Raw genomic sequence first — 26,536 nt, forward strand, 5'->3', positions numbered from 1 at the left:
TATTTCAACTACAAACTACAAGAAGTTGGGGTGATGATCACATATGAGCTGCTGAAAGAGGTATTTTATTGGTTTCTTTTCTTCCTAAAAACACTACTCATAATAAATTGAATCCAGTGATAGGTTTCAGAAAAGGTAGGAAAGGAAAGAACACTGGAAAAGTAGTTTAATGTTAGAAAAAGAAACTGACAAACAAGCAAACTTTGTTGTTTCCAGATAGACTGCATCTTTGACAGGTAAGGAATAGGAAGGGTTTGGGATCGGGAAGACTGTGTGAGTAAATAGTGCCACATTTTAGTTGTAATGTGTCTCAATGTACAACTGCAAACAATTTGAGGATTGTATAATTTATTTAATTATGTCCCATTCAACTATAGGGAATGCAGACAAGGTTGGGCCCTCGGATAGCACTGCACAAAAAATATACATAATTCTTCAAGGAAATCATCACATAGGCACAATAATGCCTCTGAAAACCATTCAGTGATCAGTGTTCTTCACTGTTCCATCCATGGTTATCCAAGTATAATTCGCGAGGGCTGCAGTCTTAGCAGAGATGTCCACACCTCTCCTCTCCCCAGTCACCGCCTGTAGTTCCTCTGGGGAACACCGAGGCCATAAAAGCCAGCCAGAGACATAATCTCTCAAGTACACCCTCGGTCTCCCTTGTAGTCTGCTCTTAGCTGGGCATGCCCGAATCACCTCACCTAGGAGGCATCCCAGTCACTGCTTCTCAAAATGTATTTCAAAAGATAAATGTAAATGATATATAGAGCTGAATATCAAAGTATATATCAAATATATCAAATATCTGATATCAAAGTATAAAATGACATTTATACACAACTTACTCAACGAGCAAATAACAGGCTGACATTTACCCGAAAGAAATAAAATGGAAACAATTTGACATTGCTAAAAGCAAAGAGGTAGATTACTTAAATTACGCCCACATAAATTACCCATCAAATTAAAACCAAACACTTCAGGTGACTATTGAAATACATAAAACAAGCTAAACCTCTCAGAAATCAAAGCAGTTTGTTTTTGACATTTTCTTGTATATTGCAGGGAAAAAAAAAAGAATATCAAGTAAATTTTGTCAGCTAAATTTTGACAGAAGAGTTAATAGTGGAACAGATTAGATGTCAGAGGCCTCATTACATCTGGAGTAAAACAAAAGCAGCAGCAACAACAACATGACAGTAATTGCCAAGCATGGAGATGGTACTATAATGTAGTCAGGATGCTTTGCTGCAGCTTTCCACGTCTGAAGGGCAGTATTACAAAGTAAAGTTTGGACTTCAGATGGTGTAGTATGCTGTTCTGGGTGAATACGGCCACATAAAGAAAGGAAAAAGTCCCTGTAGCCAACGAGCTGCATTAATAATGCAGACAGACTATAATAAACTCACCACCTCATGCTGGTTTAGGGATTTGCATCACTGCTTTGATTTGGACCGTTTACTTATGTACTAGCAGAGCGTAAACCAACACAGGCTGCAAGGATAGCCAGCTCTCAGTTAATGGGAGCTAAACATCTGAGGGTTCATGATGCCAAAGTTTGAACTGCTGTTGTGTAAAATAAAAACAAAATAAAGTGATGTGCAGATCTCATAAACCCATATTTTTATTAAAAGAAACAGAACATAGAAAACATAAGTTTAAACCGAAAAATTCCCCATTTCAAGAAAAGAAAAGAAAAAACTCTAAAAAGTCAAGTTTACCACTGTGCAGCATCCTCTCTTCTTTTAGCAGCAGTCTGTGAACATCTGGCCAGTTTAGCACCTGGACCTTCCTACTACAAAGCCACGCTGTTGCAGTAGATGCTGTAGGCAGTTTAACATTGTCTTGCTGAAATATGCAAGGCCTTCCCTGACATCATCTAGATGGGAGCACATGTTGCTCTAAAATGTGTTTATATCTTTCAGGATTGATGATGCCTATCCAGATATGCAAGCTGACAATTCTATAGGCACTAATGCACTTTTGAAATGATTGTTGATAACAAGCCGGATGGCCTTTCTCCCTTTAGTCTGGAGAATGTGGTATCCATGTTTTCCAAAGAGAATTTCAAATTTTGTCTCACCGCAGAATGTCCATTTTAAACAACATGATCCAGACAAGACACTTCATGTTCCCATATGGCTTCTTCTTTGCATGGCAGAAACCTAACCTGCATTCTACACAGCTTGGTGAACCATGTTCATGGTCAGTGATTTCTGTAAGTGTTCATGAGCCGATGCAGTGATTTTCATGACAGAATCACGCCTGCTTTTGATGCAGTGTTGGCCTCAAGGATCATATCCAATACTGATTTTCAGCTTTGTCCTTTGCAGACATAGATTTTATCTAATTGTATTTATATAGCGTCATATCACAACAACAGTTAACAATTTTCTAGACTGACTAGTGTTGCCACAGGTCGTCTTTAGTTTCTAAAGCAGCCCCACCTTGAGATTCGATTAGCTGGTCTATCCTGAAGCCAAAAAGCTGCACTGTCATATGAGTCAAGCAATGAGAGGAAGTTATTGGGTGGCCAAAAGACTCCTTATCCCCTTATTCTGATTAAAAACATAGTTTTCCTCCTCAGTGAACTATTGTAAATATAACTGTGTAATGCTAAATAACAATATTGAAAAGTCATGTGCTTATTGTAGATTAGAGATGTAAAAAAATGCATTATATGCCTATCAGTAGTTTGGGCCACTGCCTGCCAAATCCTGTACTTTGCAACATCAAACTTAAAACTAACGATGGGTCAGACATAGGGCTGGGCGATGTGACCCAAAATTCATATCTCGATATTTTTTAGCTGGATGGCGATATACGATATATATCTCGATATATTTTTAAGCCGTAAGCTAAGAACAAAAAGAGAGTTCTTAGTCAAAGCTGTGTCCCAGATGTCACACAGGCACTTTTAATAACATACAGCATAGATGTACATGAAGAAATGACTGAAAAATAAATTATCAGCATTTATTAAATAATAATGCTCCATAAATAAAAGAAAACAATGTTGTTTTTGTGCATAACAAAAAGCTCACAATTGTGCAGTCAAAATGTAAACTAACAGACCCTGACCATAATAACAAAGACAGATTTCGCAGCTGCTCTGTTCCCAAGTTCTACCGCGTGACTGACAGCCTGGAGTTTGAAATCTGCTTCGTAACCGTGTCTCTTAACAGGTGCCATTTATGGTCCTTATACACACACAATACGGTAATATTACGTTGAAGCACAGTACGTATTACTCCGCGAGGCTCCGGACTACGGTAGCCGTAATGCTCTGACAATCCATCAAGCGGTGCAGCTCCGTAGCTCACCAAAGTCGAACTAAAACATTTACTGACAGATTGCTGAGCGCCGTGTACCACCTAAAATCGGTTCGCGGTCAGTAAGCACAACCAGAATTCATACATAAGGCGCACTGTCGATTTTTGAGAAAATGAAAGGATTTTAGGCCATGCATGTCGTTAGCGCGGTTAGCTCGCTAACACGTTGACGCCGTCCAGCCCCACGCACGGGGCGATTCGCGGTAACTCGTAAACAGAGATTTGCCGTGTCCATCTTGTCGTTGCCTGCAGGTGAAGCGATGGGGGAGGAGGGGGAGTTGTGTTCAGTGAAGGAGAGACGAGGCCGAGTAAAGTTGCATAGAGACAAAAGTGGACGAAAGAGAGGCAAACTTGCGGCTCCACAAGTATAATTATAACGTAACATAGACTATATCGATATAAACGATATTGTCACATCTTATATCTCGTATGAAAATATATCGATATTTTTTAAAAACTCGATATATCGCCCAGTGCTAGTCAGACACTCTACCTTCCCCCTTCTTTACTGTTGTAACCACGCTGCATTTTGTTAGCTCCGTTACCAACAGGAGGAATCTTGTCTTAAAAAGTTTTCTCGCTTATTGTTTTACTGCAGTCACATCTTCTAATGCCTCGTCATCAAGATCTGTCCACAGTAACAATCATTAGAAGTCAATTTTCAACCAGTTCAAGGGGTTTGGCTTGCTATTTATTATTTATGACACATTCCGCTGATTGCCCGTTCCCCACACCTGTATGACAGCTTCTAAATCTAAAGCAGTTCACTCCAACAGCACTGCCATAACATCTGATAAAAAAAGCGATAATCCTTCTTTATGTTTATTATTGAGGTCACAGTTCAGGATGATGGTGTAATGAGCTCATATTTAAAAGGTGTTCCTTGAAACAGTGTAACCATTTTATGCAAATTAATGCTGTGTTTTTCAAAAAGGTTACATTAACTTTACTTTTTCTTTATGATCATTTCTCATGTAAACATCAGAACCATGACTGACCCATGATTAACTAATAAGCATGTTATATGACATGTGAACAAATGGCAGAAAGAAAAGTAAAGTGCCATCCTCAAACATGCACACAGACCCTCCCTGTTTGATCTCTGAACAGCTGTTACAACAGCTGCTACTGTATATTCACCTGGAGACTTTATCAAAAAAGGAGCTCAGCATTTCACAGTTTTTCCTGAGATTTGATATCCAATATTCTTTTCTTTTGCCCACATTTCTCAGTCATATTTTAAAATGTAAAAGTCTATCTTCTCTCAGGGCTGCTGGCAAGAAATATCCTGGCTGTATTTTGCCTAATTGCAAAATAAACAGGTTACAGACATGACTTTAAGCACAAAATATGAATTTCTGGAGATATTGTTTCGCCATTGCCTAAGATAAGATTTTTGGAGTAAGAGGTGAAAAAAGTTTGAGCACAAATTTGCCTATTTCGGATTAAATTGAGTTTTGACTTAAGTGTCTCCGTGCAGCCTCCTCTTGAGCTGCAGCGAGGACATAAATACTTTACATGCAGCAGGATAGTATGCAGGTACGGGCTAATTTCAGCACGGAGGGGACAAGAGGAAGGCTGCCTAAAATCCTCTGGGCTTCTAGCCACCCTTTGATGTCTCCAAACCAGTCTTTGCATAAGGAGATGCTAGGGGAAAGCGGTGCTCTATGAATAATTTATCATTTACCGGCATAATACGAGTCATCCTTGCTGGCACGAGTAGTGCGACAAAATCTAGATGGTGTAAAATATAAAAACACAAAGGCAGTTTGAGTAAGTGAAGCTCGGGGTTGCGCAAATGACCAAATAATCCAGCTGAGGGTCAGCAGTGTAGGGATTGATGCTGTTTGAGACGGGACAGGTTAGCACCGCGGCGTCCGTTATTGAGCAAGACGTTGTGAGCCAAACTCTGTATTAAATGCGAATAACTTAGGACAAAATGCTTTAGATTTGTGTTCCTGGTAGATAAAATACGACATAATGATACTATATGAAACAATATTAGACACTCTTCAGTTCCGCGTTATTATTGTGAACAAAGCATGGAGCACTTTAGTACACTTCTGGATATAAACACAAGCGCTGCTCACTGAGGCGGAGTAGTTTACTGGGAGAAATCATTGCGGTGCGGATGAAAAAAAGCGGTTATTTATTTATTTATTAATTTTTTTACAAAAATGGAAATTAAACTACGCCGAATTCAAAAGTGGGTTTTAATATTTAAAACTAACGACAGGTAAACCTGCAAAGGCCATGCTGCTTCTGGCAACTGGTCTATCCTGTTAAAATGCACTTTTTCCGCACTTGCTTTTAGTTATCAAGATAGCGGAAAGTTGGGAGTAACCGCGGCCGCCTCTCCTACCGTCATATCCTTGCTCCCGCTGTAACGATACGGTTCCGTCCCTGTGGAGGAGGATGGAGGACGGGTCCTTCACCCGGCTGACTCTCCCTGCCGGCGGGCGGGGCACCCTGAGCCCGCTGCAGCACTGGTAGCACACCGCCCATGCCTGCTCCTCGTTGATGGGCTGCTCGTAGGACTTCAGCACCTCCTCCAGAGACAGTTCCCGGGGTTCCGCCAGGTCCCGGGAAGCGTCGCGGTCCGTGGGGGCGGTCACCCGTGGGTCCCCATCCTCGCCGCTTCTGTTAGTGGATCTGGCCATGGCTGCGATGCCGTGGAGCCCATTCTTTACTCCGCAAGCACCGGAGCCATTGATGCTGACTGCCTCACGGCCCAGTCTGCTGTGCAGTCCGCGGCTCAGACGTCTTCAAGTACCGCAGCTGCGCCTCGTTATCGCAGTGATGCCGTCAACTTCGCCACCGGAAGCGCAGCGTTTCCGGATCACGTTTTCAAACAATAATAACTTTTCAAAGTAAAATATTTTGGAACTGGTGCTTCAAATGGTTTTTGTTTTGTTTTGTAAAAAGCCAATCCAGAAGACCTATGCGCATAAAGTAAAAAGAAAATAAACAATACAATTAAGATCTGTTAGTTTTTAGTTATTTTCTTCTGTACAATATTGTATAAACGTCTATAGTCACATCTCATTTTGTTTTATTTTGCTTCCAAGAATGTTTATGCATTGCATCTGGCCCTTCAGCGGATCCATCTACTCTTCAATGAAATCTCATCTGAAATAGTCTAAGTGGGAGTCAAGAAGCTCTTCTTAAAGAAGGGAAATAGCTGAGGTATTCCAGATTACCCAGAACTGGACTGAAAATGAGTGGCAGGTCTGATGGAGTGATGAAATTGTGAGGCTGCATTTCAGTCAATGGTGTTGGAGATCTTGTTAAAACTGATGGAATTGTGAACACAGAAATGTACCATTAGATTTTAATATCCCATGCAATTCCATGTGGAAAGCAGATTGGTAATGATTGGTAATGGCTTCATTTTTCAGCATGACACAGCAAACACAATGGCAACGGAGTCAAAGGTATGCGAGATAGAAAAACACACAATGTAACATCTTTAGTCATGGATTGGCCCCCCCAGGACTTGGCATGTTAGTTGAGCGCCACGGTGTGATGAAGAATAATGTTCAACTGACTTTCAAGCTTGTTAGAATTGCAAACCTGACAGAGTCAGCTAAACTTTATGTATTACTTTATACAGTATTTCCATGTGTGTTTGCAAATGTTTGCTAGCAGGCAGGGCATACATGGAATGCCATAACCAAGTGCATAGTATACAGAAACATATGGCCTGGAAGTCCTGAGGTCAAAATGTGAGATGCCCCAAGATTGGTGGAGACTGACCAAGCTAAGATCCTGTGGGACTTCCAGATACAGGTGGAGAAAATGGTGGTGGCTAACCAACTGTGGTGGTAGACAAACAGAAGAAGATGAAATAATGATGTAGCGGTTCCAAATAACAGCAACATCAGGAAGAAGAAACACGAGAAGCTCGAGAAATACCAAGGGCTCAGAGAAGAGCTCGAGAAGATGTGGAGGGTGAAGGTAATGGTGGTCCCAGTGGTAATCGGAGTACTAGGTGCGGTGACTCCCAAGCTCTTCGAGTGGCTCCAGCAGATTCCCGGAGCAACATCGGAGATCTCTGTCCAGAAGAGCCCAGTCCTAGCAACAGCTAAGATACCCTCAAGCTCCCAGGCCTCTTGTAGAGGACCCGAGCTTAAAGGATAGACCACAAGCAGGGGCGAGAGGGGAATTTTTAATATATATATATATTAAGAAGGCTAGCTCAATATTTTCCCACCATTCTAAATTATAGACTCTTTTTATTCCTTTTTTTCAAAATAGTATAACTTGATTTTCTCCCAAATTCTCATATGCCAGCTCATCGGCATTGCATGTATTTACCTAATATAAATGGTGTATGGTTCTCCCAAGTGGCATCATGAAAGCAACTTGATATCATTTAATAGTTTTCATAAGACAAATTCAAATGCTAACCACTTTGGAATATAAAATAAATATTTTTCAAATATTTTTCTTTTGAAATGCATATTTTTTGTTGTTGTTTTACATGTATCATGTTAGATTTAAACCACAAAGAAAATCATGTTTTTTTGAGCGGTGAAAACAAACACTTGTAGAAAATAAGTAGCTGCCACAGTTCTACTTCTTCTATTATTGAAGCTTGCAAGCCACTAAAGTACAAAAAACAAACAAATCATTTTTTGCCCTTCACAACACAATATTTCAGGTAATTATCACTGAATTTCTAACTCAAAATTGAGAAAATGTTGATTTATTAAATAACTTCCATAAGAAAACAACAGTTTACCACTCCAGCTCTGTTTAGCTGACTCTGTCAAGTCTTTTGAAAAGCAGTGAAAAGTTAGACACTATCTCTACGTTTAAGATCAGGCTTAAAACTTTCCTTTTTGCTAAAGCATATAGTTAGGGCTGGTTCTGGTGGAGATTTCTTCCTGTTAAAAGTGAGTTTTCCTTCCCACTGTCGCCAATGAGCTTGCTCTTAGAGGGTCATATGATTCTTGGTTTTTCTCTGTATGTATTATTGTAGGGTCTATGTTACAATATAAAGCACCTCGAGGCGACTGTTGTTGTGATTTGGCGCTGGATAAATAAAATTGGATTGAATTGAATTTTGGAATGAATAAGTCGAAATTTACCAAAAATAAACCACTGAGTTCTGTTTAATTATTCAGCTAATACCATTGTAATATAACTTGGATTTCTTGGTAATATAAAGCAGGTAATGCTGGCATCACCTTTGTCAAACGGATCTGGCTGTTGTTCAGAGAAGAAGAATGATCAAAGAACCATTTATTTATTTTTAGTTTTTCTTTTTAAAATTTTCTTTATAAAACCTGCAAATGACATATTTAAATATCAGTAAATTGTACAGACAGCAGGTGTTTCCAGCCTTTTTTTCTTTTAACTGCTGCTCTGTAGTAAAAATTATTTCTGTTGCATTTATGGTCGAGTGAGTGTGGGTATCAAGAAAGTTGTTTTATTTTATTGCACATCTGTGCACATATTTCAGGTTCTTTCTAAATGAATATAGCTTTGCTAACTGGATATTCAGAAAAAGAATACAAAATAAAAACTATATTTATTAGTGACTCAGCCAGCAGATGGCGCTGCAATATACGTTAAAGGCTAATGAGACACCTTATCATCCTCTCACAGTGTGAAGCCATCAAACTTCTTAGTAACAAACTCAAACACACAGGAGTGTATGGCAACATTTATTGCTGTCATTAGTCTCATTTAGTTTCTGACTGACTCGTCTTACAAAGTGAAATAAAAACAGAAAACACAGCAAGCTTTCACTAACATGTAATGAATAACACACATTGTTCCACACTTTATCTCAAAACGAGTCAGGACACTAAAAAATAAAACAGTGACATAATCTGTCCTGGTGTTTTTAATACTTGATCATTCCTGCTTGTGCTCAGATGTTTGACTCTTCACAATGACAACCACAAAATATGTGCGCACCCCCCCCGCACCCGGTCCTCCTGTGCTTCCATAATTTACAGGTCTTTCCCCCATCCCAGGACTCACACAGCACACAGCAAGTGATTACCAAAGTGATCACAAACCACGGCACACAAGAAAAACCCACAAACAGCCACAAACGCTCAACCAAGAGGACAACAAACAAAGGCCACTGAAGTATACAGGGCCAGCACCAATTATTATGGAACAGGAAAGCCCCTGACGTTAGCCAGGAATTGCTAATCAACCTCTAACCAGGTGAAGAATGAGGAAAGGGGCTGATGAGGGAAGTACTAAAGGGTAAAGAAGGAAGGCCTAAATTTGTCACACAGGAAAAGAAACAAAAGAATCAGTCATTAGATAGATATGATACTCCAGTAAGATCTTTATCAACCATCTTTGCCCAACTGGTTTGGTGCAGTGTTCTGAGAACAACAATGATAAAAAAAAAAAAAAAATGCTTTAAAACACAAAATCTTTATTTGATAGCATGTTTATTAAATGTTATCATTAAATGTCCTTATAAACATTCCAACCTGCTACTGATAACAATAATGACAGTAATAATTATAGAAATAATAAAGCTAGATAAGAAATGAACTCCAGCTAAGATGCATTTGAATCTTATGTCTGAAAAGAGAGTAAACATTTTATAAACAATTTTATGAGCTCAAATTTAATCAGAATGACATCTGTATAGGGAAACTGTAGATTTGAAATGAGTTTGAGTTGTGCTTATGGACTTCCTCTTTCTTTTAACAGCATTTCTATGTATACAGCATGTAGGGGAGTATTAATAAATCATTGGCGAGCCATATATTATATCATGACTGAAGTGCAGCTTTAATTGAAGGTTATTTAAAAAGTATTGCATTACCTGGTTAGGAATTACAGCTGTATTTTATAGTCTGTCATTTTCAGAAGCATAAAAGTAATTTGATAAATATTTGACCGGTTGAGGCTTGTTTCTTCATTATGTTGTGACAGATTAAGCTGATAAAATATTTGGAGTTGGTCTCAAGGGTTTGGTAGCATTTCACTAAAATGCATGAATGACTGAGATTCAAAGATATGTCAGCTGAAAGGAAAGAGGGTCATTGTTACGTTAGCATCAGTGGCAGAGTGCCAGCAGGATCAGCAGACAGATTCATGAAACTGGAACCATCACTGGCCAGAATCTGGAGATGTTTGAGCGAACTGCTGTCCATCAAGGACAACCCATCGCACATGCTCCACTGTACTACGCTACTGAGGCAGCACAGCTCCTTTCCCCCCCTAGACTTATTAAACCCTGCTGCCAAGAAAAACACTTGAGGGAATCACTCCTAACATTCTCTGTGAGACTATATACTAACTTCTTTCTTTGACAATGTTACTTTTAACCGACAGGACATACCTGTTTCCCATGTGAGACACCCATCAGCGACAGGAGTGTTCACCTATGTTTCTTTATTTACCCCCTAATTTTAACATTAACCGTATAACAGGGATACGACAAAAATGACCAGTTTGCATAAAGATACAAGTACATGGTATATTATTTGTTTGTATTCAATTAAATTACTTTTGTTGTCTTTGGTTTCTGGTGAAAAATAACTTTACTCACTCATGATAATTGCACAGCCACGTCTTGCAGACACACACATGCTATCAAAGAGCACATCCTTAGAGCTGCCCTCTTGTCCAAACAGTAACTTTATGATTGCCTGCAAACAACATAATTAAACATCAGTAAATTGGAGAGACCAGAAAAAATGGGCACTGCACTTTGTTTAAAAATAAAAAACGAAAGACAGACAATCTCTTGATTCAACAGGTGTTTCCAGCCTTTTTTTCTTTTAACTGCTGCTCTGTAGTAAAAAATAATTTCTGTTGCATTTATGGTCGAGTGAGTGTGGGTATCAAGAAAGTTGTTTTATTTTATTGCACATCTGTGCACATATTTCAGGTTCTTTCTAAATGAATATAGCTTTGCTAACTGGATATTCAGAAAAAGAATACAAAATAAAAATTATATTTATTAGTGACTCAGCCAGCAGATGGCGCTGCAATATACGTTAAAGGCTAATGAGACACCTAATCATCCTCTCACAGTGTGAAGCCATCAAACTTCTTAGTAACAGACTCAAACACACAGGAGTGTATGGCAACATTTATTGCTGTCATTAGTCTCATTTAGTTTCTGACTGACTCGTCTTACAAAGTGAAATAAAAACAGAAAACACAGCAAGTTTTCACAAACATGTAATGAATAACACACATTGTTCCACACTTTATCTCAAAACGAGTCAGGACACTAAAAAAATAAAACAGTGACGTAATCTGTCCTGGTGTTTTTAATACTTGATCATTCCTGCTTGTGCTCAGATGTTTGACTCTTCACAATGACAACCACGAAATATGTGCACACACCCCGCACCCGGTCCTCCTGTGCCTTGAATCACATTTGTACAATTACTTTTGTGGGTAGATGCTCAGCTGTGATTGGTTCCTATAAGTCATCTGGATCAGGTCATCTGGATCCGGTCTTTTATCAGTTCCCAGAGTCAGAACCAGACACGGAGAAGCTGCATTCAGCTTTTATGCTCCTTATATCTGGAACAAACTCCCAGAAAGCCTCAGATCAGCTGAAACACTCAGTTTATTTAAATCCAGGTTGAAGACTCACCTGTTCTCAGCTGCATTTGAATAAAGCACCAAATCCACACTTTTAAGCTTAAATTTCAAAACTTACATTTAACTACTGATTTTATCTACTGTTCTGATTTTATCTGTTTTGATTTTATATACTGTTTTGTTTGTTTGTTTGTTTGTTTGTTTGTTAATTAGTTAGTTAGTTTATTTGCTTGTTTTAATCAATTTTAAATCATGCTTTTTATTTGTTCTTGTTTCTAATGTCTCTGTAAAGCACTTTGAATCACCTTGTTGTTGAATTGTGCTATACAAATAAACTTGCCTTGCCTTGCCTATAATTAGTGGAGGTTGGTCCAAGTGAAAAAGCCATAAAGTTTGGTGAAGATCCGCATTGATAAGATATTCCAGAAAGATCTCTGTCAAACTGGTTTGGTCCGGTGTTCAGAGGACAACAATGATCAAACAACCAGATACTTTAAAACACAAAATCTTTATTTGAAAGCAGGTTTATTATAAGTTGTCATAAAATGTACTTATAAACATTCCAACCTAGTCTTTAGTAAGCAATCTATAATTTACAGGTCTTTCCCCCATCCCAGGACTCACACAGCACACAGCAAGTGATTACCAAAGTGATCACAAACCACGGCACACAAGAAAAACCCACAGCCACAAGGGCTCAACCGTGGAAAGGACAACAAAGGCCACTGAAGTATACAGGGCCAGCACCAATTATTATGGAACAGGAAAGCCCCTGACGTTAGCCAGGAATTGCTAATCAACCTCTAACCAGATGAAGAATGAGGAAAGGGGCTGATGAGGGAAGTACTAAAGGGTAAAGAAGGAAGGCCTAAATTTGTCACACAGGAAAAGAAACAAAAGAATCAGTGAATAAAAAGATTTTGTTTTTAATTCCTCACATGACCTGTAGAAATAGATTGATCCTGGTTTTCTTTGGTCACAACTCCAAGACTGTCTGAAGAAGGTGAATTGAATGGAAAATACTAATAGTACCACTATTACTACTGCTACTAACAATAAGGACAGTAAAAAATATTGAAATGAAAAAGCTAGATAAGAAATGAACTCCAGCTACGATGCATTCAACTCTTACGTCTGAAAAGAGAGTAAACAATTTATGAGCTTTAATTTAGTCAGAATTATATCTGTATAGGGAAACTGTACAGGGTGGGCCATTTATATGGATACACTGTAATAACATGGGAATGGTTGGTGATATTAAAATCCTGTTTGTGGCACATTAGTATATGTGAGGGGGCAAACTCCTCAAGATGGGTGGTGACCATGGTGGCCATTTAGAAGTCGGCCATCTTGGATACAACTTCTGTTTTTTTCAATAGGAAGAGGGCCATGTGACACATCAAACTTATTGGTAATGTCACAAGAAAAACAATGGTGTGCTTGGTTTCAACGTAACATGTGTGTTGTACCTTGTCAATCTCGAGCTGTGAGAGCAGTCCCTTCTTCGAATATTGGAACACTGAGCTACTAGTTGTTTCGCCATCATGTGGATTATTATTATTTTACCTTCTCTTTCTGTTTGTCAACAGCTTCTGTATCTGGAATTTACAGTAGTTAACTGTAAATAAAGAATTATAGCAAAGTGCCATAAAATTAAATACTGAAAGTGAAAGTACATAAATATTTTTTATCAGTAATTTATGGGATGCCAGTAAGTTAGTGGAAAATTTACAGCAACCTATACTTATAATTACAGTGTATTTTCATTTATACTATTATGTTTTACTGCAGGCAGAGGTTTTTCTGTGTGGAGTTTGCATGTTCTCCCCGTGTTTGTGTGGGTTCTCTCCGGGAACTCCGGCTTCCTCCCACAGTCCAAAGACATGCAGTTAGTGGATATAGGTTAACTGGAAACTCTAAATTGCCCATAGGTGTGAATGTGGGAGTGAATATGAGCACGAATGGTTGTCTATGTCTATGTGTTAGCCCTGCCTCTGTCCAGGGTGAACCCCACCTCTTACAGCTGGGATAGGCTCCAGCACCCCCCGCGACCCTGAAAAGGATAAGCGGAAGCGAATGGATAGATGGACGTTTTACTGCATATTTATTTACAGCATTATTAATTGGCTTTGTTCACACTGTTGCAGAATTAACACTGTTTTTTACTTATAACAAAAGAAGTTCAACTTTAAAAATAACATCTTAACCGGTAATAAGAGTCACCTGTAAGAAGTGCCATATCTAATCCCTGTCACCTCAAAAAAGAAAAACAGTACTACCAAAGGGAGGAAAATGAATGTCTGGACTATATTCAAACAAATTATAGAATTCACGTGTCTGCAACACTGTGTGCTTCAGGTCCCAGAATAATACTGGGATTTTCATAAAACAGAGCACAAATGAACTGAACCGAGCTTCTTTTTCACAGAAGTGTGCACACAGTGAGCTCTATTGAATGTGTAACAAATAAAAGTGAAATGTCTGTAAATACAGCTATCAATTAATCTTATCTTCCTTCTTATTCCTATACAGTTTCTGACTGACTTGTCTTACAAAGTGAAATAGAAACAGAATGCAAACATGTAATAATGAGTTAATCTGTACTTGTTATTCTGTCACAATGAATCATTACACTGACTGACACATTTCATTAATGCTGGTGTCTTGACAGACAGAAATTACATGTTTGTGTTGCACAAAGGGCACTTTAAGAGCAATTTAAGAGCCTCAGACACTTAAATGGAGCCAGGATGCAACGCAATTAAGAGCTTAGTTCTGGTCTAAGAAAGGGCAGGTAAACTAACCCATGTTGGGAGACTTTAGTCGATCACATCTAGAAGTTTTGATGCGTCACTACTGGTGGGAAATATCTGAATTAGTGAATTTTTGGAAATGATATCCAAATTCAAGAGTTTGATGAAAATAATTCATATTTTATTAAACTTTATAAAACAATCCACAATATTTTTTGAAGGAAAATGTCCTTCACTCAAATGTTTTCCCTCCACTCAAATGAAACATTCTTTGTCAATAAGCTTTTGATGAGCTCGTAAAAATAAAATACAATTTTAAAAAGCCTTTGGAACACTTTCCAGCAAATTCATACATACAGACCAACAAGCTCAAGTAAAACAAATCAACATGTATTTCTCACTGTCCGTGCCGGAATACCGCCCGTAGAGATGCTATAGCCAGAGGTGGGAAGTAACAAAGGGCAAATACTCCATTACTGTACTTAAGCAGAATTTCCAGGTATCTATACTTTACTTGAGCATTTCATTTTCTGGCAACTTTTTACTTCCCACATTTCTGCACAAATATCTCTCGGCTACCTTTCCACTCCATGTAACAGGAGAGGAACAAGACAGGTTGTATTTAAAGGTAAGGACTGCTCAAGAGCATTAAATAAACTGTAAAGTTAAATATTACACATCAGTTGCTCATTTTGTAAATCAGATATTTGATCTGTATGATATGCAGTTATGTTTTTTTTCCCCTTTTGTTAAACACCCTGCAAAACAAACTGAGCTTTATAGTTGCTTGTGATATTCCGAGGTTGCAGGAAAACCGGTTCAGTGCTGAATAAACAGGTTAGTTTGCTGTGCTGTGGTGGGTGTACTATTTTTCTGTGTAGGTGGTTTATGATTACAGTAATTTGGTACATTATTTAGACACAAGTCTCTTGTGGAATTTTCCTTCAAAAAGCGCTACTTTTTAATTTTGTGTGTGTTATTATTATTACTATTATTTATGGTGTATCTATATTGAAGAAAATCATGAGATGACTGTTATTTAATGTTTGATTTGTAGTACAAAAAACATGGCATCCATCCATCTTCTTCCGCTTATCCAATTCAAGGTCACAGGTGGGAGGCTGAAGCCTGTCACAGGGTGAAAAGCGGAGTACAGGTCTGTCGGAGGGCTAACACAGAGACAGACAACCATTTGTTATCTAAAATCATGGGGAACATCGACTGTGTGGATCATTATTCATCCAACAATTAGCATATCTCTGTCACACTCTCTCTGTCGTACTTACAAAAAATACATATAAAGATCTAGTGCAAACCATCTATGCTGTCTTCAGTGTGCTGGTTCAGCGTATTCTTGAATCCTAGTCTGTACAATTGGCCTCCTCAACACAGCCTCTGATTGGCAGCTACAGGCTGACCTGGGTAAACAGCTAAAGTTCCCACAGTACATTGTAAAAACATCCCTCCAGACATGATCATTATGTCTGAGGCCTCAAAACATCTGATCATAAAGCAGTTAATGCAGTACTTTTGTTAAAAATGGGATTGTTTATGTTGTGCATTTCAATAATTTTATAAAAGTCAAAAACGTCTTTCAGAAACACAATGAGCAAATTCAGACCTGTCTTCTTTCTGGTATGATCTAGTGATGGGGGGCCTTTCCTGCAGTCTGGGTGAAAGATGGGCTGATCCTATATACAGTATCCAGTATCGGTCCGATCCTGACCTAAATTACTGGATCAGATATCGGCGAGAAATAAAAAATCAATTAAATATCACAAAAGCGCCTCACAGAACGTCCGACATGGCGTAACCCAGCTAGTGACCTTAGCACGTCGGAGCAGCAGCTGTTGCGTGCGAGACCTGTCGGCGGACTGGAGTGGCTTCACAATGAAGGCATCTGGAGCCTTGCACAGTAGGAAAAACGTTTCTCCCACTGAAAACGCTACGTCCAGATGAACAGAATCAACTTTTGGAGATTTACTTACCTGGATGATAGAGCATGCATCAAGATGACCATACAATGGTTAGACTCACGTTTTACTTTGAAAAAACTGTGTTGCAGGCTAAACAGTTCCGTGGTTTGAAAAAAGAATATGAAGAACACTTTTTAACACTTTATGGGAAACGTTGTGTTAAGTTTCGTATAGAAATTACACAGAATTGATTAAAAAATGTGAAAGATGAGTGTCATGAAGCCGTGTTTGCATTTATTTGCACTGCTTTCCACTCTGAATGTCTATTTATGTTGAGCTTTAAGCATGAAAGGTCCATTCTGCAAACTGATTTTTTTTAGTTTTTAGTTTTAGTTGTTGACTATAAACATTATTTTGTGCTGATATTGCACTTTTTTCAGAACCATAGAGTTTTTGAAATCTTCATAAAATTGCATTTTAAATTACTTTTTGAATATTACTTTAAATACTTAGATTTAAAGTTCTGCTAAAAGTTTAAATAAAAAGATCAGTATTGCTGAACTGCAAAATGAGCAAATTCAAACTCATCTTCTTTCTAAGGGTTGATCTAATGCTTTGATTGGGGAGCATTCAATGCAATCTGGGTTGACTTGACTTCTTCTATTAATCTGCAAATACATAAAAATACATTGCTAAACTATGTTTCCACAGTGGCCATCCATATGTGTAAAGTGAAAAGTAATGTGAGAAGGGTGCTGCTAATTAAATACAATTTATAAACTAATTATTGTCCAGTGTGACCACATCCATAAAAGCAGAAGATTACATTTTGCTGAATGCCAGAATGCCACAGTCCATGCAATACTCAGAAAATGCAAAATCCCTAAGAGCTATCTCACAGTTGACACACTCAGCCAACATATTAAATGTTATGACTCATGACAGTACGAACAGGAAAAAAATCTGAACAGGTATGGCTGGTTTTGGAATGGTTGCCAGGAGCAAAAGCCCAGTCAAAGTCAAGAATTCAACCTGATTGAAATGCTGTGGCAGGTTCTTAAGTGAACTGTAAATGAATGCCTGCAATGAACTCAAGCTACACATAAAGATCAGTGGACCAATAAAGTCACACAGACAGCAACAAACTTTGTATTGTACATATAAAGCTACAAAACTGGTGTCGATCAATTATTTGAAACTATCACAAGACGTATTCTTTGTTTTTTAGGTTTTAAGCCACTGAGGTTTTTCCCTGACCATATTGAAAAAAAAATGGATGGATATTGTTGATATAAACTTAATATAATGATTTAAATCATGTCAAAAATAAAGATGAGAATTTTAAAGAAACATATAGAGCCATATTTACTATCGTCTGCCAACAAGCCTTCTTTTAACGTTAAAAGGATGGTGGATATATTAAAGAGGCTCAGTGTCAGTTTCATGACTGATAAAATTGCTCTTGAACAACACTGGGATTTTCACGAAACAGAGCAGAAATTAACTGAACTGAGCTTCTTTTTCTCAGCAGCGCGCACACAGTGAGCTGTAACAAAAAAACTTGAAATGTCTGAAAATACAGCCGTTGATAAATCCATGTTAGTGTGTTAGATTAATGCCTGAATGTTGCAATGCGCCATTTAAAAAAAGAACAGATTTACACACATGGCACATTAACATAGTTACTGGGAAGGCTCATGATCTCATGGTAAATAATGTCTTGTGTTGTTCTTCTGCACAGGGGCGCTACCAAGTTTGCTGACCACCCCAGTGGCCCCCTCCTTGACAAGACAGTCCTAGGTTGGCAAAAATGTTAATAAACGTGAGCACAAAAGAGAGGAAGGCACCCTAGTTGAAACATAAGCTTGTTATTTGTTCCTGCATTAAAGCATATTCTTAGCAGATCATCCAGCGACTGTGGTGTTGCAAGAATTTGCCCCACTTCATAAATCTTTTTTTTTTTACCCTTGTGTTTCTTCTTCCTTTCTTTCTGTGTTTCTATTTTTCTCTTCTTACCCCCCTAATTCCAACGTGAACCGTAAAACCTTAGCCCTAGACCATGAGTAAAATTAAAGCTCTAAATCTTACAACATTTTTTACTCAAATCTTAAACTGGTGTGAATAAAAGACACTATAAATTATGCATATGCTATATTAAGGGAACATCAGTAAACTGCTCAAACAGAAAAAATGGTTAAAAGAAAAGACAGAAAGGAAATCCCTTGCATGGTATTTCCAAGTTTGTTTGTTTAGTTTTTTTGCTGTGTGTTAGGAAAGATTATTTCTGTTGCATTTACAGTCCAATGAGTATTAAAAAAGTAGTTTTATTTTATTCCAAAACTAAACAACTATTCCAGGTTCTTCCTTAGTTTCACTGAATATCGAGCTAACAAAGATGAGGAAGGATGACAAGATGATATACTTATTAGTGACTCAGCCAGTGGATGGTACTACAATGCAAATTATCCTTTGATTAGAAAAGCTTATCACCCCCTTAAAATGTGAAGTCAACAAGGTTCCTAACAATAGACTAAAATACACAGCAGTGCATGTCATTATTTATTGCTGCCAATAGTCAGGAACAGTTTCTGACTGATTCATCTTACAAAGTGAAACAGAAACAAAAAGCTCAGATATGGAATCACAGACATGTGTTTCAAGTCTTTCACACAGTATAGAAAGATATTTTACTGCAGTGGAAAAACCTTCCCAGATAACTAATAATAGCACACATTACTCTACAGTAAACCTCATTCTCTCACAGTGAGTCGCTGAACTGACTGACATTTATTCTATACTAATAACTGCCTTGTGTTCAGTTGTTTCACTCTTCAGTATGGGAAGCATCATGCCCAAGGGCAGCCAGCAAACAAACCGCCAACGTTCTAATCAGTAGATAACATGCGCTATGTCCTGAGCTACAGCGCTTCAGCCACCCCTGATAATAGAAACATATTTATTCAATCCAAACCTTCTTTGTTTTGTCTTGAGTGATACTTTGTATCATTACTTTTGAGACTCTGAGAATGTAGGTTAAAAGTTGCTGAAATTCAGAATCAGTTAATGCAATACTTTTGTTAAACACCTTTATCTGAAAGTCTGTGTTTCAATCACAAGTGGATTCTTTAATTTAAAATCCATAGTGATGGCGTACAGAAGTAAAATTACAATAATTATGTCACTGTCTAAACACTTGTGCATGTAACTGTATCCTACATATGTTAGAAACACCCACTTTGGACAACTTACTACAGATATACATAGATTTGACAGTATATGACAAGTACTGGCTTTCTAAGACAAGCATTCGTATTCCTGTAACTCCATTAAATTTGTTTTTCTTTTTTCACGGTAAGGATTAATAGATGAGCCATATTTTGTTGTAGTGTGTGATACATATGAGGAAACATGACAAGTGACGCCAAAAGCAGCAAACCTGTCTACAGCAAAGTCTGTCATGATAAAGTGGCAAGTAGCGTTACTACTCCCTCTTGTGCTGACAAGTTGCAATAACACCAAAAACATGAAATGGCTCTAACACACTGGCCCCTAATTGTTCTTTGGCAGAGCACATAACAATTTCACATTTCACAAAAATAACAGAGCCATTACTTCAATAATTACAAAGGCAACAAATACTTAACGAAGAAAGAACGAAACCTTTTGCAAATTAATCATCGTAATTTGTATAGACTTCAATTTGGTTTGAATTTTGGTCAAGAGCCTTTCAACGATCCTTGTCTTAGTTTTTTAGACCCCCAGATCTAACGAGTCCTCCTTTGTCAGGATACACCTCAAGCACTTTTCAAAGGAATGTGGGAACAACGTGGTGCTTTGGGATGAACTACGCAACATCGTCTCCAGATGAAAGGCTTTTTCTTTCTTTGTTCCATTCTTGCCTTTCTTGCAACAATGGCAAATATTCTCAAGTCCATCTTTTCCAGAAGAGATGCTCAATCCTTTTGAAAACTCCTGGTGGGAGAACTGGTTTTCCTTTCAGTAAAAGAATGATTTGGCGTAAGTGGGATAATTGTTGCGATCATCAATTAATGTAATGGGACGGTCATTCAAAATGTTTTCCACTTCGCGCAATATAGTGCGTAGCCCTTTGTCGTCGATGGTTTGTTGCATTGTCTCACTCACAGCATGACTATTTTCTTCAACCCATTTAATTAGAGCAGGTAGGCATCCATGTCAGTCAAGTCGAGCAGCCACCTCTTTTTTTTTCTGGTATACCGAAAAAGTAAATTGGGTGGTTGTTACATTAAAAAAGTATAACTTGTAATTTGAACACAATAATTTCGTGTTTCTATGAACGTAATTAAATCATGAAGGATCTGTACGAAATTCAACAACTTAATTTGTTCTTGTTGAGATGACATGATACAGTCTAGTAAGAGTGGTTAGTTGCTGAACTCTGAACGAGATTTCAAACTGCAGGAAAATCACTGGAGTTCATCCAGCTTTCCTGTGTTTCCTAGATTGTTGGCATGGTGGTTAGTGCTGTTGCTTCACAGTAAGAAGGTAATGGATTCAAATCTATGTTCTGGTTAGTTTGCAGGTTTCTCTCTGGGTTTTCTGGTTTCCTCCCACAATTAAAAGTCATGCAGTTATTAGAGTTAGGGTTAACTGGTGATTCTAAATGACCCGTGAATGTAAGTGTAAATGGTTGTTTGTTTCTATGTGATAGACTGGTGAGCTGTCCAGGGTGTACCCTGCCTTGTAACCTATCACTTCAGGGTTATTTCCCAGCCCCCCTGCAACCAGGAAAAAGATAGGAGGATGGTAGTTGTTGAAGAGCCATTCAATTTTTATGGTAACCAGGATCTACACTTTGTTGAACATTATGTAATATGAAGACAACATGTAGTATTTAAGTGACCAAGTAGTATTGGGGTAAAAGTTATTGAATAGTGTTGAAATAAAATGACAAAATTGTGAAGGATTAAAATATTCCAAGAGCTCAACTTAATTCATCTAAACATGTTTCAATCGCATTTTCTGAACACAAAATGTACAGGTTTATTGAATAGGAATAAGTTGTGTTGATTTAACTCAGTTGTTTAAGTTTCTGCCAAAGCAAAACATTTGTGTGCAACCAATGTCCACTATTGAATTAAGTAAATCCAACATGGGCTTTTTTTTCAGTGTACTGAGAGCTTCATGAACTGCCTGTCCATTTAAGTCTCTCTGAAATGGAGAGCACTTGTTCCTTGCTGTGATCTTATGTGTGTGTATTTAAAACCTCAACTCTGCTGATACAAAAGAGACCCAAACCAGTGCAAAAGAGATTCAAAACCAGTGTTTTAATGAGTAGAATAAGCCATTTAAAGTTTCCATTGATTGAATAAACCTCAAATTTGAGTGCTTATCATGTAAAATATTGCAAAATATAGCAAATTTCCAAAAATGTACAAGTGAAGATATTGTTTTATTCAGAACACTCAGTCATGTAGGAAAACCAAAACTCTCACAAAGTTATGACTGAAGTCCATCTTTAATGTAAGTGTTTGGCAATTTTTCATGTGCTCAAAAAAATCACTATCAACATTTTCCCAGATATCACCCTAAACACAATTAATAGTAGTTAATTTACCCACTTTCTCTTACTCTGAAGAGATAAATCAACATGATTTAACATTTGCTACTCATTCAAGTCATTTCAATGTCAAGCCTAAATGTATCATCACAGATTAAATGTTCTATGATGTTTATATGTGATGTTATTCTGTCTGTGCAGACAGCAAGAGATATTTTATTTTCATTAATTTCTCAGAGTTGGTTGCTGTATTAAAAGATGTATAACTGTCAACTTGACTCATTTGTTTTCAGACTGATATCAGATGAGCAACATTTATGGCAGGTTGGTTGGTGTACTTTACAATCTCTTTTTGCAGCAATGAATAAATAAATAACTATAAGTTTTGTCTACTTATAGAGACACTTCAGGAAAAGTCATGTGATCGTGGCACGCAAACACTAAATGTACATTAACAGAATACTGTGCTGCCTTTTCACATTTCAGTCTTATTACAGTGTCCGCGCTTTAAAAATGGACATTATGACAGTGTTCTCTGTTTTTAACAGTCGTACCCTAATGTAGTTTTTTGTGCGGTCCATCTGTCAGAAAGTCTTTGTCATTCTTGTTGTAACTGTTGTCCAGGTGCTGTGTTTTATCAGGTGACCAGCTGAGCTGTTCTTGTGGTACCAGCAGATCTGCGTAGAGATTCTTCTGCTCTATTTCACTGTTTACCGTCCTGTACCCGAGATAAGACATGGCCTCTTCACACACTTCCTGTACTCGTTTGACCTTGTTGTGTGGCAGCATGGTGCGCCAAGCCTGAGAGATGTCAGTGGCGCTTCGCGATGTGATGTCAAAAGCCTCTTTAATGGAGCCTTTGCCTTTTCCGTGGGTCACCTGGTAGATCCATGTGGCCAGCTGTGTGGTCATCTCCAGACCTACAAACTGATACAAGGATTTGATCTCCTTGACTGGGTTGCGCGTCACATCCTCGTAGCGAACCAGTTTGTAGCGGCCTTTTAGAAACGGAGGAGGCTTCAGGACCGCCCTCTTATTGATACGCAAGTGGCTTCGACAGATCTCCTGCATGACCTGATACTGTACCTTTGCTTCATTCATGGGTTTCTGCTCCAAGACGATCGCGTTATCACTCGTTAAGTATCCAGCTACCTCTTCCTTAGACCGCATCACTCCCCGTGGGTCTCGGACCAGGTGGATGATGCGGAGATTTAAGTTTGGGTCCAGCAATAGTGGGTAGAGGGATTCTAGCTCAAAGATGCGCACTTCCTTGTACACCACATGAGAGTAAAAGCCACACACCTGCTCTACAATCTTCAGGTCCCGAGGTTTACAATTCTGTTGGCAGTGTGTCTTGTTGCTGAGCTGATTACGTGGCATGAGAGGACAGACCGGGGGTGAGCACAGAGCTCGACTCTGACTCCACATAAACAACTCTTTCTGGTTCTCTGGAAGGTAGGACTCCATCACTGAGAAGTCACACTGGAACAGGCTCCGTAAGAGATCCCTCAAGGCCATTCGAAGTGCCCGTGCACCATTTTGCCTCAGCTGGGTCCACACATGCCAGCCAGGCTCCATAAGATAGAAGACAGACGGGTGCTGACTGAATACCTGGCCCAGGAAGGATGAGCCTGATCTCCATGATGACAACAATAGAACGTGGACTTTGTCATTGGAGGGTTGTGGGTCATAGAGGCTGAGCTGCATGTACCAGCCGCTGACCAGCAACAATGCTGCCCCACATAGGATCACTTGGAACTTCATGGTGTTGCGGTTCACTCTGTAGTGCAACATTATGGCTGTGAGCTGCTGTCAAGTCAGTGGTGCTTTGTGCGAATTCTTCTCTCTTCAATCTTGTCTTAAGCTGTTCTCTTTTGCTGCATAAAAAATACACAAATAATATTAATTATTTTTTATAAAATACCAATTTGTTTGCAAATCCTGTCTTTGCTGGAAAACCTGGCATGCCACTGGTTGTGAACCACCTTCTTAAACATTTTAAATCACATGATACAATTTTGTATATGGTGGAAAAACTAAACCGAAACGGCAAACATTAACCAGTGATACTTTTTGTAAGGGTCATTTCATCAGCACAGAATTTTAGCTTAAAAAATCTTCCATACTCCTTCTGTGCCCCTTGTTTGTCTCTCACTGTGTGTGTGTGTGTGTGTGTGTGTGTGTGTGGTTTTACCACAAAGGTCTGCTACCCAGTATCCAGTTGGAATTAAAGATTATCCAGTATTCTGGGCTGTAGAATCTACCGTAGCATCGCAGAACAGAGCGTGTCCACAGTCCTTTGAGTATCCCAGGAGAGCTCTCCTCTCCTCCTCCGCTTCCTCTGTCAAATGCTGCTGCTCGGATAATTATTTTCTTTAGTCCCCGGGCGTGTAAAAAGCGGAGATTTTGGGAGGAGTCTTGCATGCACAGAGTTGACGGTGTGGCAGAGGACTGGCACAGCCGATGCTGTCGTCACCTTCCGGCATAACAGGTCAGCTGGGGGAGGATGTTCGAAAGCTGGAACAGAACTGCTAAAAAGCCGTAATTTACATTTACCCAACTGCCGACATCGTTTAAGACATTTGCTCTTTATGTGTTAATTATCTTGTGGTTGTGTCTGTGTTTTATATCTTCTGGTGTGCCAAAATATGATCATCTGCCAAAAAGTAATTTCGGATGTTCCCAAAAAACGATTACGATTGCCCGTACCTGTAAAATACTTATTTGTTGAATTATAATATATGAAAAGTGTCTAATGCCTCACTCACGAATGGTATCAATTCATCTTGAGCTACAAACAACATTCTGGCTGTCACAAGGTAGAAGCCGCATCAGTTTTTAACACAGCAACTTTTATATATGCTCAAGAGTTAAAAAGATATTTTAACTGGCCTAAAGGGCTGGATTGATTAAATTGTAGGTACAATATCATAAAGATAGCCTACAAGTCATAAAGATAAAGAACAGGTAATGTCTTTATTTTATATATAACCACATTGTGAATCCTGTTCGTTGAAGACTATTTAACAATATAAGTAAGACATAAAGACACACACACACACACACACACATGCAAAACAAGACATTGGACATGCAAACGTAGCAGCCACGATAACACAAAAAAACAAAAAAAAACATATATATATATATATTTATATTTCCTTCTTCCCCCCCCATATACTTTCACGTCCATTCCGAGAATTCTGGCAATTTTCCTTAAGGAACTCGGTGACATTTGTGAGTTCTTATAAGCGATGATTATTATTTTCTCCGAGGTCTGCAGCAGATCTTATGAACTAGACCAGCAAAAATGCCACTTACTGCCGTTGGGGGTGAGTGGATGAAAACAGGACAAAGACACGGTGAAAGAGAGGCAGAGGTGAATAACCAATGATTAAATGCGTAAAGAGAGGCGTAAAAACACGCAGCGAGTGAAAAAGGTGAGTGAAGAAACAATGCGTCATGGAAATCCCCCAGCAGCCTTGACCTATTGCAGAGTAAATAGAATAAGAATAGAATTCTTTTTATTGTCACTATAAACATGTACAATGGTATACACAGAGCATCTCCTACTCTGCGCAGACATGTTAGAAAGAAAGAAGAGTGAAGTCCATAGTTATGCAGCACTATATACAGATGAACAGTATTCAAAAATAACAAATATTCAAACATCGGGGAAAAAAGGTGTTATATATTTACCATTAATTAAGTATTGCACAGTAGTTATGGTAGTTTATTGTGTGTATAGAGGGAGGTCCTTGGATTGGGTGAAGCAGGTTGAACAGGTCAACACCAGGGTGGGAGCTGTCCTCGATAGTGTTTGTTGCTCTGCTGAGGCAGCAGGATTAACAACTGTCCATCAGGGAGGGGACAGGACAGCCCATGATGCCAAGAAAGGATTGAGGGCCACCTGATCCAGCCTTAACTCTAAGCTTTATTAAAAGAGAAGTTTTAAGCCTAATCTAAAAAGTAGAGCGGCTGTCTGTCTACCAAATCCAAATGTTTTATCATTGAAACTTTTGCTCGTCTTTGGGAACCTGTGACAAATGGCTTCACTCCATGTTTTCAGAGCAACATCTCGCACACACAGACACACTAAAACACACTCACATGCAGTCATTGAATGTATTTACTGTCTCGCTTTCCATACAGTAACTTCATGATTGACTGCATAGGGAACATCAGTAAATTGCACAGAAACATATGGTCCAATGAATGTGGGTATTAGGGAAATTCTTTTATTATATTGCAAAACGAAACACATATTCCAGGTTCTCTCTTAGTGGATACAGCTTTGTAGACTGGATATTCAGAGAAAGCATGAAAATAAGAATACGATATGTTTATTAGTGACTCAAGCAAACCATGGCATCCCAGTGATATCCTCTATTAGGAAAACCTCATCATCCTCTTACAGTGTGACGCTGTCAAGGTTCTTAACAACAG

General features: G+C 38.6%; 2 protein-coding genes across 2 annotated transcripts in view; both read right to left on the reverse strand.

Moving 5' to 3' along the window:
- spire2 (spire-type actin nucleation factor 2) overlaps positions 1 to 6,155 on the reverse strand; it is a 49,933-nt gene extending 43,778 nt beyond the window's left edge. The window contains exon 1 of the mRNA XM_040036388.1: positions 5,701 to 6,155. Within this exon, the coding sequence (XP_039892322.1) occupies positions 5,701 to 5,998 (298 nt within the window). The 5' untranslated portion in view covers positions 5,999 to 6,155. The remainder of the gene's footprint in view (positions 1 to 5,700) is intronic.
- Positions 6,156 to 21,835: 15,680 nt separating this feature from the next.
- LOC120736344 (carbohydrate sulfotransferase 6-like) lies at positions 21,836 to 24,917 on the reverse strand. The gene is made up of 2 exons (XM_040036396.1): positions 24,285 to 24,917; positions 21,836 to 23,967 (listed from the first exon to the last, which is right to left on the reverse strand). Exon 2 carries the CDS (start codon positions 23,882 to 23,884, stop codon positions 22,646 to 22,648), a length of 1,239 nt encoding a protein of 412 aa, XP_039892330.1. The 5' UTR covers positions 23,885 to 23,967; positions 24,285 to 24,917; the 3' UTR covers positions 21,836 to 22,645.
- Between the last annotated feature and the right edge of the window lie 1,619 nt (positions 24,918 to 26,536).

This window comes from Simochromis diagramma, unplaced genomic scaffold (genome assembly GCF_900408965.1).
Source record: "Simochromis diagramma unplaced genomic scaffold, fSimDia1.1 OVJJ01000333.1, whole genome shotgun sequence".
Taxonomy (NCBI): Eukaryota; Metazoa; Chordata; class Actinopteri; order Cichliformes; family Cichlidae; genus Simochromis; species Simochromis diagramma.

Excerpts from the sequence above, each read along its gene's own strand:
- LOC120736344 (XM_040036396.1), bottom strand. The coding sequence starts at position 23,884 with ATGTTGCACTACAGAGTGAACCGCAACACCATGAAGTTCCAAGTGATC.